This window comes from Eurytemora carolleeae, unplaced genomic scaffold (genome assembly GCF_000591075.1).
Source record: "Eurytemora carolleeae unplaced genomic scaffold, Eaff_2.0 scaffold10, whole genome shotgun sequence".
In the NCBI taxonomy this organism is placed as follows: Eukaryota; Metazoa; Arthropoda; class Copepoda; order Calanoida; family Temoridae; genus Eurytemora; species Eurytemora carolleeae.
Window position 1 is genome coordinate 659,647 of NW_019396179.1, and position 14,777 is coordinate 674,423.

The 14,777-nt window shown below is 32.5% G+C and overlaps 2 protein-coding genes across 2 annotated transcripts in view; both read right to left on the reverse strand.

Moving 5' to 3' along the window:
- Nucleotides 1-953: 953 nt before the first annotated feature.
- LOC111697367 (cuticle protein 7) lies at nucleotides 954-4,806 on the reverse strand. Its single transcript, XM_023467350.1, has 3 exons — nucleotides 4,741-4,806; nucleotides 3,510-3,797; nucleotides 954-1,580 (listed from the first exon to the last, which is right to left on the reverse strand). Exons 1-3 carry the CDS (start codon nucleotides 4,747-4,749, stop codon nucleotides 1,158-1,160), a joined length of 720 nt encoding a protein of 239 aa, XP_023323118.1. The 5' UTR covers nucleotides 4,750-4,806; the 3' UTR covers nucleotides 954-1,157.
- Nucleotides 4,807-12,408: 7,602 nt separating this feature from the next.
- Nucleotides 12,409-14,777, reverse strand: part of LOC111697348 (four and a half LIM domains protein 2) — a 17,933-nt gene continuing 15,564 nt past the window's right edge. Inside the window, exon 11 of the mRNA XM_023467326.1 lies at nucleotides 12,409-13,231. Within this exon, the coding sequence (XP_023323094.1) occupies nucleotides 13,163-13,231 (69 nt within the window). The 3' untranslated portion in view covers nucleotides 12,409-13,162. The remainder of the gene's footprint in view (nucleotides 13,232-14,777) is intronic.

Consider the following 14,777-nt stretch of genomic DNA (forward strand, 5'->3'; position numbering starts at 1 on the left):
CTTTCTATCTATCTCATTATCCAATTAGAGTTATGAATCCTTTAATCGGCGCTATCAGTAAATGGAAATATTTACTTCTACTCAAACTATGCATATGGTGAATGGTCAAAGTTTTAACGATAAAAGATTCACACCATCAGGTTGCAAAGATATAGGAACTATAGACAATTTTAGTTTGTGGGATGTAATAAATTCGTTTGATCTTTTCCAATTATAATATTTTGGTTAATAATTGTTCAACTTTTTATTTTTTTGTTTTATGATCCTGTATCTTAAATGTGCCCTAACTGGGAAAAGGTTAAACAAGTAAATTTTCTAAAGAAATAAAGTTTATTTATCTTTTATATTCTACTTTGCGAGCAAGGAATGTTAAATCTTTAGAGCGCTTATTTGGTTTCCTATAACATTGTTCATTTTAGACAAGAAAAAAACTTTTATCTAAATTTCAGATGAACTTATGAATCCTTCTGTTTACACTGCACTGCATTCTATAATATAACAAAACAAGACATTCATATATATATATATGTTGCGTATAGCCGGCCAAACGGCTGGACCGATTGGGCTGAATTTTGTTGTGGACATTCATTTCATTTGAAAAAATTTTTTCAACATATTTATTTTTCTATTTTTTTCAACGGGCAACGCATGAGCACTTCAGCTAGTACCTTATAAAAGTAAGAATAATCACATCTTTTTCATTTTATGGGTTTTTTAGCTGAACTTTTTCATTTTATGGTTTTTTAACTGAACTACATATAAACTGAACTATTGCTTGCAAGCAGTTGTGTGATTCACGGGCCGGACTCAAGCAAACTAAACTTGTATCCTCTGTAGCTGTGTGGGTCAGCTTGTTGTGTGGGGGAAGGGTGTTGGGAGGGGGAGGGGTGTGAGGGGGGTGACAGGTGTGTTGGCTAGAACATACTTTTATAGATTTAATAATTTAACAAATATGCAAGTATAAATATTTTATTCAAGAAATTAACTTTCATTAACTTAATATTTCGAAAAATAAATATTAAATAGTTTTTTTTTCAGTTCCGTAAAATTGAAACTATAGACATGGTTCAACTTAAGCACAGCCGGGTAGTTTAAGGAAGTTTGGAAGGTTTGCTTCGTTAGAATTCTTGATTTTATGATCAAGCTTCTTGGAATATTTATTCCTCGGCGGGAGCAGCCTCTTCGATGGGAGCAGCCTCAACGGGAGCAGCTTCGACGATGGGAGCAGCCTCTTCAACAACAACAACTTCCTCAACAACTGGGGCGTCATCAGTACGGAGATCTACCTCAGCAACAACAGGGACAATTTCTTCGACAACAACGGGGGCAGCAGGAGCAGGGGCAGCAGCATACTTGATTCCAGAGGTCCTGTACACAGCAGGGGCAGGGGCGTAGGCGGGTGCAGGGGCATAAGCAGGCTTGGGGGCATAGGCGGGTGCAGGGGCGTAGGCAGGGGCAGGGGCATAAGCCTTGGGTGCAGGGGCAGGAGCATAGGCAGCCTTGGGGGCAGGGGCATAGGAAGGTTTGTACTCAGGGTAGGTGGCCTCACCCTCATACTTTACATCAGCTACAAATCCATCCTAAAATAAAAAATTATGAAAATGACATGCAACAACAATTACGGAACAAAAGAATGAGCTACGCACATTTAGAGAAAATCTTGTCAATTTCTGCATTAGTAGAGTTGTCATCGTTTATATCAATTTTTTTTTTGATTTCTAGCAAGGTTTCAGATAGCAGACACGCTTCAACATTTTTTATCATAGAGAATTTACACAATTGTAACAGACTCTCTTTGTTTACTTGTAAGTTGAAAAAGCATTATCAATAAAAAGTCGTCTTCATTGTATTGATATAATCGCCGACCACTGTCCTAATGTTCATATGCATAAAAAGAAGCAAGCACTATCCAATCTTCTCATCATTGCTACAAAAAAATAGTGGTTGGGCAAGTTAAACCCAAAAACCAAGGACTGGCAACACTTCAATGTCAGTCCAGTCTTCTAGAGTTTTAATTCATTAGGTTGAATAATAAAAATATTCTGAATTATAGTAGCATTAAGAACAATTAGTTTTAATAAATTGAAAAGTGAAGGAAGACAGATATTAAACAATATTGAAATATGCATACTGTATGATGTTCTATGTAACGATATTACTAATCTTAGAATAATTATATAGCCTGGGAACTAACACAGCACGATCAAACAATGCCACACTTCAATGATTCTACAACCGGACATATCAGAACAAGAATCAAATTTAATCTACTAAAATTTTAACTTATGTGAACTTCTTACTCAGTTTAGTCTATTTCCTATAATTTGAAGGTATGCAGAAATTAAACTAAACCACAGAATTGTTGTTTACATGCAAGCTTCCAAAAGCTGTAAAATTGAATGAATGCCAAATCCAATATGGAAACCTTTCAACAGTTTTGACTATACTTGATCTTATAAATGATATTCTAAAATGAATGATTATATTAAATACCCAAAGAAATTTACAGAACTAGGTCTAAGTGGGGCCATATAAATCTAACATACTCCTTCCCCTCCCCTTCTTCTAGAAATGCTATAAAATGGGAGGAAAAATTGCTAAATATGTCGAATTTCGGGAATATGCTCTATTTAAGGTGATGTCATTGCCCTTGCCCCTTTATCTGCCCTCGTCAATGCTGCGCTAATTACAAGCCTGCGAAAGGAAGAATTCCCATACTATTAATCAATCAATTAATCAATCATTCTCTGGCGAGGAATAATGATCAGCGGCAACAGTGCACGAGTATGATATCAAACATGTCACCCCGGAGAAGAATTACAACAATGGCGGACGTGACTTCTTAGACAACCCAGGGAATTAAATGATTTGCTGCAGGCATTGTATAATTTGTAAAGCTATAAATTTAAATCATCTGGGTAATAAATAAATTTTGTACCGCAGTTTCAGTGACTTCAAACTTCTGACTTGAGATGCATTTTGACCAAAGTATATCATATGGTTGGGGTTTGTTTGTTAGAATATCATTAGAGAAGAAAAAATGCCTTTTCTGTAAAAAACGAATTTTTATGAGAAATAATGATCGTGCAGTGCATTCATACATACAGGGGAAATACTACAAAAAAGGCATAAAATCACTTTTTCCATGGTTCTTGAATAGGGTCTTTTCAGGCTCAATTTGGATATATCTGTTTATGCCTGAAAAAACTTTTCTGAAAGCTGTAAAAAGTTTGAATGAGTGTACAGGATGTTTATTCCACATGGAATTGATCCAGAATAATCATCCTGTAACGTTTTCAGCTTGATTGAGCTAGCTATTTAAATGTGTCGCATACAAGGAAGTAGATTTATTCTTAATTCAGTTAAGATAGGCTCAGCCCTTAATTTTGAAAAATGTTTACATGGTGTATCATTTTGTACAGCTTTAGTATATATATATATATATGTGGCAATTAAACGAACAAAAACATAAAATCAGGTTGTTCTGAAAAGAAGAAAATTAAATTTACCTTGTTGGCGGTGTAAGTAACAATCTGGGTTCTGCCATCAGGAAGGGCGACCCTGTAGGACCCAGCGGTGTCATAACCATCCCTCTGCTCAGCAGCGTCAAAGTTGGTGTATGTGTAGTCGTCCTTTACGGCATAGGTGAATGCGTACTTGGGGGCTTCGTCAACATATTCTGGGGCAGGAGCATAAGCAGGTGCTGGTGCGTATGCTGGAGGAGGGGGTCCATAGCTGGGGATTGCTCCATCAGGACGGGCAAGGGCAGCTGCGAAAAGGACGGAAGAAAGTGCTAACTGAAATTAGAAACATTGAAGAACATGTTCAATCCTTTTTTAGTGTATCTATTTTAAGACTTTTTATCCAAATCTTTAACACTAGAAAACAGTTTACTTTAAATATTGCAATACTAAATACTAATACCATTTTACTAAGATCTGAGATATTTTTGAGCAGATGAAATTAAGTCTGTAATGCTTTTTAATCGAAAAATGTTTTTTTAATTCGCTTTTTTGGAAACTGATTAGTGATTTTTTTAAAAGAAAATTAGAAAAGAATTGAGATTTAGCTTGAAAATGAAAGATTTCGCTAGAAGATATTCAATTGAGACAAAAAAGATATTGTATTATGTAGAAGAGATCTAGTTCAGTTAAGGTAAAAGGGATATTTTGTAAAGAACAACTGCTTTGTATCTTGACAAAACAGATTATCTGTTAAATAGAACAGATTTGGGATGAAAAACTAAAATATTTGATTCAAAGAAAAGTGATTTTTATTGGGATAAAAGAGTACTTTTGCTAAAAAATCTATATATTCAAACAATAAAAGTTTACCTCCAAAATTCCATGAAATAAATGAGACAAAAAAAAGAGATTCATATTGTGAGACAAAATATTTTTTCATCCTTTAAAGATATATTTTAAGTAACACATCCTTGCAACAAAAAGTTTTTGTCTATTAAATTTAGTTTTATAGGTTACCCTCAAAGAATGATACTGCTTTAAAAATTAATCTAAAACTTTTTAAAATAAAATTATCGATCCAGTGATTATACAACATAGGAGGTAAAACATAAGTTTAGAAAAAAGGAATGAAAAAATACTAAATACATTTAATAAAGTGTCATCCTTTGAGGGTAACCCTGTATGATTTTCTTTTTTAACTGTTTTGTCTGTTTTTGTGAGACACATGTCACTTTATACATAATATTGCAGTATATTTGTTTATATATAAACCTACCTTGAACATTGTGTAGTGTCTGTTGAATAACTGTTTAAAGTATCCATACTTCCTCCCTATATATACCTACTCTAGTTCCAATTTGCCGGCGCCTATGCTAGGCGCCGAGGTGGGAGGGGCGCCAATCATCGCCAGAGGCACCTCGTTCAAAACTGGATTTCTGTAGCCTGGAAAAAGCAGTCAAATTCTTTGTGCTTCACTGCCCGGTGAGAGGGGGGCGGGGCAGATCTAAAAGGGGCGGGACGGTTGGGCAAAATTCCCCACGTAAGTCGTAATTCTTAAACTGGCAGTGTTTAAGGTTATACAAGCGTTTTTCTGGTTTATTGCGGACAACAGTCATTCATGGGATGAGGGAACCTTCCAGAAAGGTTCAAGGGTTAACTATAGGTACTGGTTAAAAAATTCACTGAGTCTTAACTTAAAAACCCATTTTCATGTTGATCTAATAATACTTTATGTGCTTGGGGCTATGTGTTTTAACAATGTCAGTAAATAAAATCGCTAACACTATTTTTGACGGGTTGTGAATGAGACTAATCTAAAATAAAAAAAATTTTCCTCAAAAATCTTTATCACAGTTTTCATAGATTGCTCTGCTTGATCTTATTGATCTTAATCCTCCTATTTTTGAGTCAAGACCCTTAAACAGGCGCAATTGGAATATTTTTTAGGGGAAGTGGGGGGGGGAGGAATGATATCGTTCAATCTGAATTAATCTGAATAATTCAAAGTGATTCAAAAAGCTATTTTTTGTTACTTTTGTTGCCAAAAAATTTGTTATATAAACACTACTGTTTGTAGAAAGATACATAATTACCTAAAAACCCGGGTTTGTCCTGTAATTTTACGTTTTCATAAACGAAGAGAACGGTTGGGGTTAATTTGGGTTTATAATTAATGCAACTAAAATCTTTGGCAGCCATTCATTTGAAATGCAATTTTGCGTAATTGTAAACACATAAACTTAATTTGTAACTACAATTATATGCAGTTTAAAATTGTTCCAACATCCTTGATTCCTTAATGTTGCATTGTTCACTACATATAGATAATACCGCGTATTTTCCCATCAATTAAGATTTTGTATTTTCTTCTTATTTACAGGGTTACCCACAAAGAATGAGCCAACTTAAAAACTCTTAAGATATCAGATATAAATTTAGTTTTCTGACTTAAAAATAGCAATTAAATGGTTGATTTAAAGATTTGGCAAAGAAAGAAACAAGTTTACAATTGTAGGGAATCATCAATGTGAAGAAACAGTAAAAATTCCCTACAGTCGTCTCTGCAGTGTTATTTTTTGTGGGTAACCCTGTATGTTCATAATATGCGAGAGGATAGGGTTTGTGTGCGTTGGGTACCATAACACAGTGGAATAGGAAGACGACTTTTAGACACACGATATAATTTACAGTAGTCAAATGAATATTAAACACAGCATAACTGTACAATGTAATTAGACCAATTTTACTATGTAAATTCATTATGAAGCTACTAATAAAACCTTTTGCCATTTGACAACATCAAATACGCATAAGACTGCTTCCATATTATCTTCCTAACCCATATTTTATTTCATTTTTTTTATCGAAATCCTTCCAACTGTATACTTAGGGAACCCAGGACGAACTTTGCTTATCTTTTTTTATAAAAATAGTACATTAAAGCGGTAATAATAATACGCTACATGAACAAAAGTAGCACTACTTCTAGAAAAACTAATAAGTATTTATTACGAATTTTTTAGAAAACGACTGGCGGATAACTACAGCATCGTACGAGTTAGAAATTGACCGAAATTTTCATTTGCCAGTTCCTGCGTGTAAAAAATGGGTATTTTCCATAATAACAAAATGCATTTAATGCTTTGCTTTAAAATTGTTGTTTATTTGGTTACAAACATTAGTTTTTAACATTTTATTTTATTTTCCAATGTATATATATATATAAATGAAAATGTGTTGCACCTTTGTCCATTGTTTACACAGGGAACGCATTTTTCAAATATCATTTATCCTGGAACACCCTTTATTCATCATTAATCCTATGACACCCTTTATTCATCATTTATCCTAGTACACCCTTTATTCATCATTTATCCTAGGACACCCTTCATTCATCATTTTTCCCAGGACACCCTTTATTCATCATTTTTCCTATGACACCCTTTATTCATCATTTGTCCTAGGACACCCTATATTCATCATTTATCCTAGGACACCCTTCATTCATCATTTATTCTTTGACACCCTTTATTCATGATTTATACCAGAACACCCTTTTTTATCATTTAACCTAGGACACTCTTTGTTTATCATATTTATCTTGGAACTCCCATTATATTCATCATTTATCTCAGGACACCCTTTATTTATCATTTATCCCAGGACACCCTTTATTTATAATATATCCCAGGACACCCTTTATTTATCATATTTATCTTGGAACTCCCTTTATATTCATCATTTATCCCAGGACACCCTTTATTTATCATTTATCCCAGGACACCCTTTATTTATCATTTATCCCAGGACACCATTTATTTATCATTTATCCCAAGGCATCTCTTTATTTAACAAATATCCCAAGACACCCTTTATTCATCATATATCCCTGGACACCCTTTAATTATCATTTATCCCAGGACACCCTTTAATTATTATATATCCCAGGACACCCTTTAATTATTATATATCCAAGGACACCTTTTAATTATTATATATCCCTGGACACCCTTTATTTATCATTTATCCCAAGACACCCTTGATTTATAATTTATCCCAGGACAGCCTTTATTTATCTTTTATCCAAGGACACCCTTTATTTATCATTTATCTCAGGACACCCTTTATTTATCAAATATCCCAGGACACCCTTTATTTATCATTTATCCCAAGACACCCTTTATTTATTATATATCCCAGGACACCCTTTAATTATCATTTATCCCAGGACACCCTTTAATTATTATATATCCCTGGACACCCTTTATTTATCATATATCCCAGGACACCCTCTATTTATCATATATCCCAAGACACCCTTTATTTATCATTTATCCCAGGACACCCTTTATTTATCTTTTATTCCAGGACACCCTTTATTAAATTCAACATTCCTGAAGGATAATACTGTAATACCAGGTGTTTTTCTTGGCTAAGTAAGATAAATGATACCTCAGTAGTAAGTGCAGTGTATATTTAAACCTTATAAGAAGCCAGCCAAACATATCAGATACATCAAACCAGTCAAATATTCGCTCTTCTGGTTTATATAAACCCTATTCCTGCTGGGGGTGGGGTCAATTTTACCCCCCCCCCCTGTAGTTTTTTTTACATAACTCAAAAAGTATTGGTCTATAGCTGTTAAAATTTTCTGACTTCTCCTACATACCCAAAGCCCTGCCTTTAGGCCTATAACCGGGATTTAATACTAACTGCCTGAGTCCTCAGGCACACTGCCTGAATGACTACTTTTTCCTGTAACAAATTAAATCTTTGTTTTGACCCACTTCCACTTGTTAGATTTTGATAAAATTTAGCTTTTTGGAAAGCCTTTGACATAAAGAAACAAGTTGCACAAGTTTGGCGAAAAAGAATTGCTAATTTTTTGCAAACAACCTGTCCAAGGAAATATGCACATTTTTAGTTTTTCTTGATTAAAAATTAGGTTATTTAAAATTTTGCAAATTTTTTGCATATTTAAAATGGCATGGTCAAGGGCTTTTCAAAAATGTTTAGTTTTCTATTTTTTGGACAAATTTTTTTTGCAAACATTTTTACTATGTAACTGGATTTTGCGATAAAAAATTCAATTTTTGCAAATTTTCAAATTTTTTGCAGATTCTAAAAGTAGAGCACTAGAGCTTTCTAATGATGTATCATTTGTCATATTTGGACATCAAACATGGGATTTAGAGGGGGGGTTTTAAATCAGCTATGGGTAGCTCTACAGGTTGGTATTACTACCAAAGTGAGACTTTTGTGATTTTTTTAATTCGATGGAAATAATTTGTTATCAATTCAGATAGAATAATATTGTTATTGATATACTTTCTTGTTTCGCGAACATTCCCATTAACTATGCTCTGTATCATCGTATGGTAAATATCTAATAAAATTGAATGGCATATGCGACAACGAACTTGAAAATATGAAAAATTATCTTGAAATGTAAATTGATCTATTTTTATTTTTTTCAAGAGGATTTCAAATTTTTAGATTAAAAATATAACACAAAACAAAAAATCTTGAATTATACAATTAAATTCCTTTAATTTACAAAGATTTCATTAAAAAACATAAAATAATTATATTTCCGTTCTTAAAACTAGTAAAAATTGTTATTTTATTCAATTTTTATTCGTGCCAAAAAAAACATATCCTGACATTCCTGAGTTCTGACACGCAATTGCTATTATTAAATATCAAAATCATCTAATCAATTCAAGCAGAAAATTAACAAATTAGTTTTGAATAAAAACAGTTTTGTTGTACATATAGCAGATTTGTCCGATGCAAACCTAAAATTAATACCATTCAGTGACAGTTTACCTACAAAGCTTCAGAATGGGAAGACGACATGCAATCAATCTAACATATAATTATTGTTGTTCACTGCAGTAGATTGAAAATCAAATTTGTTTTAAATAAAAAAAATGCTGTGTTTTATATTCATTAAACTATTTAAAATCATTAAACTCAAACAGTCATCTTACTTTTCCACATTTTATAGGTCTTACTATTTTATTAAAGCTCTATCCTATTCCTGGTATAAAAATTCAAATTTAGAAAATCAAATTCTTTGTACACTCTCAACAGCCAAAACATTTGCAAATATAAAGGGTGTTAAAAAAAAACAAAAAAAAACACTTCACACTTTCTTCTCTTACATGGTCAATCATATTAAAATTTATATCACAGTGTCTTTAAGACATGGTTAAAAAATTATAGGATTTGGTCAACCCTGCTCTGAATAAATGCTCTTTATCTCTTAATGATAGTAAGGTTATATAATCTCCACCCTGAACTTGTATCTGGTAAATAACACTGCTTTTTAGAGTTTTAGGCTTATATTAAACAAAATTAAATAGATGTTTGTCCATTTTAAGCAAGTTCTGGACCTCCTTTAGCTTTGTTTTAAAGGTACGTTGATCAGTTTCATGCTCAAGAGATAAAGAGCATTATTCAGAGCAGAGTTGACAAAATCTGATAAATTTCTAACCATATACTCCAAGGTACATTGATCAGTTTCATGCTCAAGAGATAAAGAGCATTATTCAGAGCAGAGTTGACAAAATCTGATAAAGTTCTAACTAATACTCCAAGAGATCCTAAAAACATTGAGATATTAATTTCATTATGTTCGGGTAATGACTAGGCCTGTAAGAGAAAAAAATATTTGGTTTTTTAACACCCTTTAGTTTTATTTCCCCCCCCCCCCAAATATGATTTAAACTAATTTATCCAGATAAATATCAGAAATTTAAAACATTGTTGTCCTTCTCATTCGTCTACAATAAGAGGAGTTATGATTGAAAATATTAAAGATTTTCACTTACGTTCAAATTTCTTGGTTTATGATGGCTTATTTAAAATGTTTAATGTATGCCGAGTTCATTAGCGCCTTATCCAATCAGGTTTCAGTCATGTGTTTGTTGTCTATTCTGAACCAATAGGAATAGTATGGCGGTAACATCTATCTTTCTTTCATTCTCATTTATCCAATTAGAGATACGAATCCTTTAATCGGCGCTATCATGGAATAAATGGAAATAGTTACTTCTACTGAAACTATAGTATTAAAATTGAGCCATACAGTGGTTTGTTTTAACTTCTGCTAAAAGCGTCCGATTTAAGGTAAAAATGTGTGTTTGGTACGTTGTATAATTCTTGCAACAAAGGCCTATTCTGATGAGTACGGTTGGTGCCCCAGGCATCTGCGCTCACGTCAAACTAAACTAAATTACTCAGAAGATTTATATCACATACGTTTTCAAATCATGACTTCTCTAATAGAAGAACTTTTGAGAAGAACAATTAATTTAAATTTCTAGTATGTAACCTACTAAATTTTTTGTTTCTCATTCTTGTGCGTAAACTCATAGCTAGAGGAGCTACGAGGTCACAACTCACAAAGTTGCACCAGTAATGTCTAGTTTGCGGTGAGCTACTACACTACACTTATTATTGAAGAATTTGTAATATAATTAAACTAAAATAATAATTATTTATTAATCATCTAAAGAGATTTAGCAGGGAGGGGATAATTAATTTTGTTTTAGATCATTCTGAAATCTTCCTTTGGATTATTTTTAGTTGCTGAATATTCACGATTAAAAAACTAAACAAAATACTACTTTAAAAGTTTCATGTTATAGACAAAAAAGTTCCATAAAATGTCATTTAAAAACAATGTTTCGTCATTTTAAGATAAATTAACATAAGTGTTTTAAATTACAGATGTAAAAAAAAACCTTTCATTTCCGCGTCACGTGCTTTAGTTTACGAAAGCAGAAAAAATGTAACACTGAAAGTTGATAAAGTGATAAAAACAGATGAAAATGTAATCTATCAATTATAATATTTATAACTAGGCTACAGTTTCACCCAGAACTTCGGAGACGTCGTAAGAATTTATCAAATGTCGTTTTCTAAACCTACAGATAATAAAACACTGCAGATATTTAGTTTTTTAATTAAATAATTATATAAAGCTCTTAAAGTTAAAACTGTTCCTGCATATTTCGTAGCTGTTTATTTATGTTTAATATTACTAAGATTTAGGTATAATAGTAAAAAAACCATTGAAAATTGTCAAGGCGACATTTTATAAATTACTTTGATGTCTACGCAGTTCTGTGTTAAATTGTTTAAGAGCGCTTCGCGGTTTTCTTCATATTCAGCTTTTAATTGATGCTAAATCACGCAAATTAAAAAAAAATTTCTTGTAAATATGAGCATCCATGACCTCTCCTGGGGTTATATGAGGTCCCACAAAAAATATGGGCCTTCAACTGTTTTGACGTTTATCGGTTATAGATTACACTGTTTATCGTTAAATACAAATAGTGTCATGTTTAGTATTTTCTATTGTTGTGGAAAACCCCGGTCCATTACTTGAGATCAGACTTGCACCAAAAAAGTACAAATAGTTAGCATTATTTAGTACAGGGGGGCNAGGGGGGAGCGTCATTCAAAGTAAGGGTGGGGATTTCATAATTGAGCATTTAAAAATATCGTATTATTCTTATGTTGTCAACTGCCACACTTTACGAAATGCAGCAAAAGTAATATATGATAATAATGTAAAAATAACAAAATCTTCTTTTATATAAATTTTTTATCGATTTTTGTCTAAAATTGTTTCCATTTTTCACAAACATATTCATGTTCTTAAGTTAAAAATGTTGAAAATGATTAAAAACATGTTTCATTAATTGTTTTTAATCTTTTCTTTCAAAAAAAAATAATGATACAAAATCAATTAACTGTTTTTTTTTCTTGTCGGAGCATGTTTTCTTTTCATTCAACCAATAGTTAATTTTTCATTTAAACATTGTCGTTAATTGTCAAACAAAAAAAATACTGTTCCTGTAATTTCCAAACAATTTGTATTTGTATTTCCATGGCTAAATCCATCTCTTTTTTCCTCTAGGTCTTAACTGCCATCTTTACATACTTATATTTCTAAACATGTATTTGTTAGTCAACAAAAAACAATTTTAAATTACAGATTTTAAGACGAGGACAGTAACAGTTTATTTACATTACAGGTTGCAAATTGCAGATTGCAGGTTGCAAATTGCAAATTGCAGATTACAAATTGCAAATTTCAGAATGCAAAATGCAGATTGCAGATTGCAAATAACAACCTCCTGGGCATTCTTTATTAAAACAACGAACTGACTGGAAATAAGAAAATTGAATTTTATTATTGTATATTAGTTTAACAGAGCTGTTGAATAAATATTGTTTTTATTATTGTACATAAGTTTAATTAACAGAGCTGTTAAAAAAATGGAAATTGTCTAAATTCCCGAGAAAAAAAAATCATAAGGGGCAAGTACAAGGGGGAGGCCTTTAGGAACTGTGCCCCTCTAAGGGGGTTCAAGAGGAGATTCAGCCCCTGGAAATTTTAAAAAGACTAAATACTCTCGAATATCATAAACCCCAAAAAAATCTACTCTGTCTCTGATGATCCCCCCCCCCCCCCTTCGCTAAGTCCCTGGTGATTAACTCCCTCTACTCCTACACCAGGGCCAGGTGTTGAACTACTTCTATTTCTCCTCCAGGTTCCTGGTGATGAACTCCTTCTACTCCTGCGCCAGGTCCATGTTGATGAACTCCTTCTACTCCTCCACCAAATCCCTGGTGATGAACTCCCTCTACTCCATCACCAGGTCCCTGGTTATGAACTCCTTCTACTCCTGTTCCATCTCCTCCATCATCTTCTTCCTGGCGCACTCAGGGCAAATAATATGCTCTCCGTCCTATTCAACAAAATTCTTTTAAGTGAATGTGCACTTATTTGAAAAAATACCATAAAAACGACCTTCATGTTCAGAATAATAAACATTACTCAACCAAACCTAATTAGACTAGAACAATCGACCAATTCTTTGAAAATTGCATTTTTCCTTAGTATTAAAGGGGGAAACGGGCTAGGTAAGATATTTGAACCAAGAGTACAGTATTAAATAGAAAAATTTTAGGATCCATTTGATCACAATGAGACGTTTTTATGGAGTATAATTTCTAAGTAAGAGAGTAAGTTGTTTGTTCACCCGAAGGAATTGGGCGCAAAAGAAAGTCTTTTTACAATTATTTATTAAACCTGACATAAAATGTGACAAAAAGTCTACTGTTAACTATACACTAGTCAAGTGTAGGTATTTAAGATAAATTTAATTGTACAAAAAATCTAACCTTTCAGGGTTCTTCCAGGCTCCTTAGGTAACATATTCATGAATTATTTGGTGTAAAACATAATTGAGCATCATGTCAATTGCTCATAAAAACACCATTTAAAGGTCAAAACTGAAGAAATAGAACATAGGGTCGGATTCTGCAGTAAGGCTGGTATGTTTTGCACTCTTGCAGTATTTTATTGCTTGTATATTTCACTCAATAATTGGCAAAAAGTACCAGAAAAAGTATGATTTTTGATGAAGCAGGTAGTGTTAAATCTAAACCAGATAAACCACCATGGAAGCAGGCATTTTTCATCGTTTTATGCTCAAGATAATATTTTCAATGCTTATTTCCTGTGATATCCTACCATTTTCGAGCTTTGAAGAATAACACTTTAAGACTGCCAATGTCATATAAAATCCGACCTTATAGTTTATGTGTTCAGTTTAGACCTTTAAATGGTGTTTTTAAGAATAATTGTTAGAAAAAAGGGATTTCGAAATTATTAGATGAAAATTTAAATAGAAATACAGTGGAAAAACTAAGATACTCAATTATCTTTTTAGGGTGTACACCTAATATTTGGTTCTAATCGTAAATATTTTACCTAAGGTACCTGGGAGAACCCTGAAAGGTTAGATTTTTTGTACACTTGAATTTATCTTAAAACCCTCCATTTGACTAGTGTATAATTTGTTACTTAGGAACATTAAATTAACTCTAGATCATCGGGAATAAATTATCGGTTTCTTTAATGTTTAATTGTTCACAAACATTTTCCACAGATTAACAGAAGTGTTTATCAAAATGTCAGTTTACTGTTGAATTATAGTTACATTTTTCGTTCAGATTAACTAGCCGGTCTTTCCTTTTAAAACGAACAATGTTTTATCACTCTTTGAACGTTAAAAAGATTTTGTTAGATTTCCAAACTCAAAATTTGTAGTAATTAAGAGTATTTTGAAAAAATAAAATTGACAGTCTAGTTAGAAACAAAAACAATTAAAAACAACTTTCATTTATTCAAACAATTTTTTTTAAAAACTGTATACGTGATGTATTTATGTAATATATATGTACTTCTAAAAATGTATAAATCACGAATAGGACGGTTGGGCAAAATTC